Source organism: Cladosporium halotolerans, assembly GCF_011745625.1.
Source record: "Cladosporium halotolerans strain TM138-S3 chromosome Unknown Sca212, whole genome shotgun sequence".
Classification (NCBI taxonomy): Eukaryota; Fungi; Ascomycota; class Dothideomycetes; order Cladosporiales; family Cladosporiaceae; genus Cladosporium; species Cladosporium halotolerans.
This window is the reverse complement of record NW_027191660.1, coordinates 1-6,031: the sequence shown is the minus strand read 5'-3', so window position 1 is coordinate 6,031 and position 6,031 is coordinate 1. Positions and strand designations below refer to the sequence as shown.

General features: G+C 53.4%; 2 protein-coding genes across 2 annotated transcripts; both read right to left on the bottom strand.

Annotated features, from left to right (window-relative positions):
* WHR41_09562 (uncharacterized protein) lies at nucleotides 1-582 on the bottom strand (the record flags this gene model as incomplete). The annotated part of the gene is made up of 1 exon (XM_069378165.1): nucleotides 1-582. A coding segment is annotated over one exon (582 nt), but the record flags the coding sequence as incomplete, so codon positions are not given.
* Nucleotides 583-4,824: 4,242 nt separating this feature from the next.
* On the bottom strand, nucleotides 4,825-5,331 carry WHR41_09561 (uncharacterized protein; the record flags this gene model as incomplete). Its single annotated transcript, XM_069378164.1, has 2 exons — nucleotides 4,825-5,005; nucleotides 5,294-5,331. 2 exons carry the CDS (start codon nucleotides 5,329-5,331, stop codon nucleotides 4,825-4,827), a joined length of 219 nt encoding a protein of 72 aa, XP_069224844.1.
* Between the last annotated feature and the right edge of the window lie 700 nt (nucleotides 5,332-6,031).

Here is a 6,031-nt window from a genome sequence, read left to right as displayed (position 1 = left end):
CAACGTCAGGTCGATGATCGACCGACAATTCTTGCCATATCTCGTTGGCTGGTCGTTGTTGTTGACGATCAGTCCGTGGTCCTCGATGAGCTTTTCTGTGGTGCCGGCGTTGCATCGCCTCGCCGCCCACGGATCCCAAGCCGGGCTACGTGCGTTGAAGTCTCCGGCGAGGATGACTCGTCCATCAATCAGCTGCGCCAAGTCCACGCGATCGATTGCGTAGCCGCCACCTGCCATCCTCGCCCGGTTGTATATGTTGATCAGTCTCGTACGGCGTACCTTTCTCCGCCGCTGGGTCTCCCATACATCCAAGCATTGCACATACGGGCTGCTGACCAGGTCCGTCCTTTCCTCAAACACGTACCGATCCAGCACATCGTTCCTGATGGCCAGCGCGACTCTCGTCTCCCCCTTTTCACATTCTGGCCATCTGATCTGAAAGCCTGGATGGCTGACGTCGTTCTTTCTTGCGACGTAGGGCTCTTGCAAGCACACCACTTCGGCTTTTCGCTCGAGGGCGGCCTCGAGAGCCGCCATCATTGGCACCAACGTGCCGTTACAATTATGTTGCAGCACTATCATCATCAACTGACATCGGAGTCTGTCCTTTACCTCTTGGAGTCGGGGTTGACGGTTCATTGTCGATGTCTGAGTTCGACGTTGAGTCAGACCACGATGGGCTCGACCGCATCCCTTCCGATCTCAGTGTCACTGCTGGCGGTTGAGTGGCGGCAAATTCTCCCTCCTGGGGTGTAGCTACATCCTCGTCCATGTGCTCTACATCAGCTTCCTGCCCTGCAATCGGTATCTGGTCTTCCAAAGTCGTGGGGGGACTGCTCCGTATCCCGGTGCTAGGCTTCTCCTTGTGCTTTCGGGCTCGCTGCATCCTTTCGGGGCATCGACGAGAGGTGGCCATATGCTGGCCTCCACAGTTCGCGCACCTTGCTACTTCGTGATCGCATGTTCCTGATTTCTTCCCACATCCCGTTGCGGAACATCGGTGCTTGACTCCTTCATGGTCGCCCGCGCAGACGAAGCATTTGGCTGGTTCGGTGCATTTGCCAAAGTGGTCAGGCCCACAGCAGTGCATACAGATGCCGCCCTCACCTGGCAGCCAGAACCTCTCGCAACAGTTATTGGATTCTTGTATATCTAAACAGGTGCGGCGTGCCCCATTGTCTACTGGGCCCTGCCTTGGTTTTCAGCCAATTCCGTGTAGGCTTCCACTAGTTGAGGCCCAGGCAAAACCCCTCCCAGCCCAAGTAACTCGTTGTTTGCTCCTTAAGCACACATCACCAGCGTTCCATCCTGACGAACGGTCCTGTCTGTTTGTGTACCGACACGCGCATCCGTTCTCTCGACCCACGTAGCAGTCTCTCCGGCCGGGGTTTGATCCCGCCTGCTCTCAGGTACACCGAGGGTCAGAGCCCATCGAAGGGGTGAGGTCCTCGGAGCCAGCAGTGGCTGCTACGCACTACGCCCCGCGAATGCCTTGCGACATCCGTTTCGCGTTGCCTACGAGGGTCTCCCCACGGTAGGCCGACCGTGTCTTGCAGGGGTGGTCCTGTAGACTCCTCGCCGGGCAGCCCATGCACCTATCCCCTACTAACCTAGCTTGTGTCCACCTTTTCCTAGGACTGGCCTGTGACACTCTCTACGCTTCGTATACAGCTGGCCTGTGTGCTCCTCCGCTCTGCCCTCCCTACAGTGGACTGTGACACTCTTCTCTGCGCTGGACTGTGACCCCTCCCCTTCCTCGTCCGCAAGTGGTAGTCGTGCCAGAGTACGGTAGTCGTATCAGGGAGGCCTTAACAGAGGCGCGAGAAGAGGGCTTAACAGTTCTGTAGAGCGGGTGCGCGGCGGGCGGCTTAACAAGGTCTCTATGCTTATTCGCAGTTAGCTCTTAACAGGTTCCCTAAAAATCGGCTTGCAGTTCCCCTCGTCACGTCTTTCTCGCTGATCCGGCGTGCTCCCAGAGTAGTTCAAGCTCAGAGGTGTCCTGTCGCGCTCCTGGGGCTTCCACATTGCTGCAGCGAGTAGAACGCTACAGCGCAGGTTCTGCGCGCGATTGCAGAGCAGGAGCGCGTCGGATGGTTTTCGTATCCAGTATCCTCTTGGCCTTCTTTAATGAGAGATTCCATTCTTGACGAAGGGAGTAGCGTAATGGAGCAGTCACAGGGCGGCGTGTAGTACTCCTGCCCCTGGGACTTCGCGACCGGTCGCGGCGGCCAGGCGGCGACGGCGGCCATCTCTCATTGCCCCTACACTTAGCCAGCTCGTGCTTGCGAGCTGTTTCCACCTGCGGCGGCGTGGACGCGTGTAGTAGGTCTTCGCAGGCCCGCCTTTGGATGTCCGCTGTCAACCCGGCCACTTTCTCCCGGAACGTTATCGACCAGCCGCCAATTGGTATTAGCCCAGGCGCGTTCACCGCTAGTTCTGGCCCGGACTTCGGCAACACTTGTACCATGAACTATGGCACCAAACCGGGCCAGTACGGTGCGATCACGCCGTGCCCTGTCCCGCTCAATACCTACCATCCCCAACGATCCAGGCATTGCGGAAATCGACGACCCTTTTCCGGCAATGCCCCCTTCCCCCCCCCCCCCCCCCCCTCCAATGGGGCCACCGTCATCGCTGCAGACGCGGGCAGAGCTGGATCATTCACCCATGTTTCCGCAAATCAGGGCTATCCAAGGGTGATGTAGCCGATCGGAATTTAGAGATACAATTATGGCAATCGTGCAGCGTATGGAGGCCCACCAATGTGTCATGTAGCAGACCGGAGCTCAGCCAGGTGGCAATGTCGCTGGCTATGGCAGGGAGGAGTCGATAGAATCAATCCCTACCAAAGTAATGTCGACAGAGATGCGTCTGGTATGCTCCATCGCTGAAGGCGCACGAATGAGGGCCCAAAGACCTCAGTTGAGTCAGGCCAGTGATTAGTTGGCTTCCCGTGGTGTTTCTTTGGGAGAAAGTTGGCGGAATAAGATCCATGCTAGAGGCAGCAAGACCACACATGATACGATCAAATGCGGCGCAAAATTTGCTTTCCATATCGGACTTCATTTCAGATTACAGTCATATCTTAATCATTCGAATGAGAACTGATCATAGCATATCATCCTCAACATGTTCCATCACATTTTTGACCAATCGAACCAGTCTTGTTTTGGACATGACATCCAATGATTGACGAGTCACTTTTTGATTGCGTCGAGATTGCATCAAACGCTGAGGTATTTCCGTGTTCGAGGTAGGAAAAACTTCGAGACGGCGAGATGGCAAGATCTCGGAAAACCAATTTCTCGACCTAGCGCCATCTCTGCCGCATCCGCTCCAGCGTTATCTCACACCGCCCGCATTAACGATAGTCTGCAAGACTTCTACGGGGAGCTTTCTTACGGTAATGACGCATAAAGGAAGGTCTCAGATGCTCCGCCCGCAGTGTTTTCTCCACTCGTCCATTCCAAAGTGAGAACAGCACTAGCGTCCTGATAGAAGATCGTAATCATGTACGTGGATTCATCAGGCACAATTTGCGCCCAGCCGCGCAGCAACGGCCTCACCGAGATACGCGGACCTTACGACTCCGCCATGGGGGAGCTTACCTTTCCGACGTTCTCGAGGAGTCAAAAGGGGAATGGGCTCAAATATGGTGGAGTTAGTTCCAGTTTGTTTCCGGAGGTCAAATAAGGGAGTTTGTCGACGTTCCTGAGAAGCACGGGATGTATGTGTCCACAGACAGATGGCTGAAACATGTGATCAGTCAAAGGAGCGACAACGCTATCGACAAATATTTGAAACAGTGCTTCTATTCGAAGACAGAAACTTCGAGTCGAAGTGTCTGTATTTAGGTGCAAATTAATCCTAAGGGTTAGAGTAGGCGAGTTGAAGTGCTTGTATTGTTCGAGTGGAGTATTTGGTCTAAAGTTGGTCAAATCTGCCTAGATTTTGACAAGTGACTGTGACCATTGGAATGTTATTGCACGCTCAAAACCAGCTGTCAATATGAAAACAATGGTGAGACAAGTAATTGATTGATATCTACGCTAAACGCCATGACTGGGGTTGAATACAGGAATTTCCCCGGCAACAAGCCCCAGTCAGCTTCCATCTTGAGTGTTCTCTCAGCCACATCGGCTTTCGTGCAGTGTGATGCTGCAAGCGTCATCGAAATTGTCTGGACGCATGCGTTGAATCTGTTGGTCGCGAAATGATTTATTTCATATCAGGCCATTATCAAGTTTGATGTTATAAGTAAGTCCGCTCGCAGAACAATGCCAATTCCAACGTGGACGACTTCAAGTGCCCCATCGAGACTGATATACAACATCGAATCACTATATGCTTGACCTGTCAATATGCAATAATTCCTTCCAGATAAAAATGTTGAGATTTGGTACGTTCAAAGAATGTTGATTGGTGATCTATCAAGTGGGAGCATGCCTAACCTATATACAGCAGTGGGTGGCGAATGTGGCGCTGTCGATCTTCAACAAAAAACGCCTTTGCAAGTTCATCATAAGCGTCTCAGCCTGCAACAATGTTGAAACATCATCTCCAAAGTTGAAGACATATCCGAGCTCGCTAAAATTCCCAGAGATCAGGGTGTTCATCAGACAGACAGACAAGATTTCCGGGAATGTCTGGTCTGCTTACCTAAGGAGCGGTGGCTTGTCTGTCTGTCTGAGAAATGGCAGTGATTTGTCTGTCTGTCTGCATCATCTGCCAAGACGTTTACCAGTCTTGGCACGAAAGGGCAGGCAGTGTGCTTATAACGAGAGAATGTGCTCACATGGTACAGTAGGTAAGAGTTTATACACTTCAGATTATGTCCTCGTCATACCAGCTGCGCAGAAGTTGCTGCGCCTCCGCGAGCTCATACAGAGTCCGTGGCCTATCATTCCCCACCGAGTTGCCAGCAATGGAGAAGGTTCGTTCGTTTGCTGATGCACTAGCCGGTATCGCGAAGAGTTCAAAGGCTAGGTGTCGCAAGAGCGGAAACCTGGTATGATTTTGACGCCACCATTCCAGTGGTGAAGGCGAGTACAGCCCTGGAGTCCGCTCTTCCCGCTTGTAGAGCTGCAAGTCATCCATCGAATCGACCTCTTGAGGAAGGGTGTTGTAGTCTTCAAATCTCGACTCGGACTTGACCCTGGGTTCCACTGGGCTGAGGAAGACTGCCTTCTGGGCATCCAGCGGCCACCTTGCCTTCGCGGCTGAGTATGCGCCGTCGATTGCTGCTTTCGCAGCATCGATCCATGCCGGCCGACATCCCCAGTGCCTTTCGAACCAGGCCATCTTCAAGTGAGGATGGAGGAAGATGGCCATCCTGTACGCGGAGGTCTTGTCCGACAACCCATAGTACTTGTCGAGCTTCTTCCACCCGAGGTTTACACATGCCTTGATGTGACTACTTGGCTCGTATCTGTACCTTTCCCTGACCTGCTCAAACTCCCCTAGTAGGCTGTCGAAGGTCGCCAGCTGTTCCCACAATGCATGCTTCGCATCGTTGTCTGCTTGCAACCTTAAAGAGGCATGCTTCAAGGGTGACAGTACCTCAAGCAGTCGCTCCAGCTGCGACCAGTCGGCAGAATCAAGGCAGTCTGAAGAGGAAAGTCGATCAGAATCGCTCAGTGATCGGAAGTGTGTTTGGTACAGCTCAAGGGCGTCCCGGAGCTTCATGGCGCGCTCGATCATGTCGCAGCTACTGTTCCACCTGATGCCGCCGTCGACAATCACTCGATAGATGCGGCCGTCGTCGGCGTCGGCGTCGACGTTTTGCTTCATCTCAAAGAAACGTCGACGTTTTGGTGTCTTTTGGATATGGGTGACTAGGTTGTGGAGTTTCCCGACAGGGCCTTTGCGACGCCACGTCTGAAGTGCCTCTTCTAAAGGCTCAGACCGCATGACTGCTTCGAAAGCGGTTACTTGGCGGCTGTCCGAAAGGCAGTCTTCGCGCTCTTCCTGATCGATTGCATCGTTATCTGTGCCGTAAAGCACCGCCTTGGCCACGAGATTGATCACATGG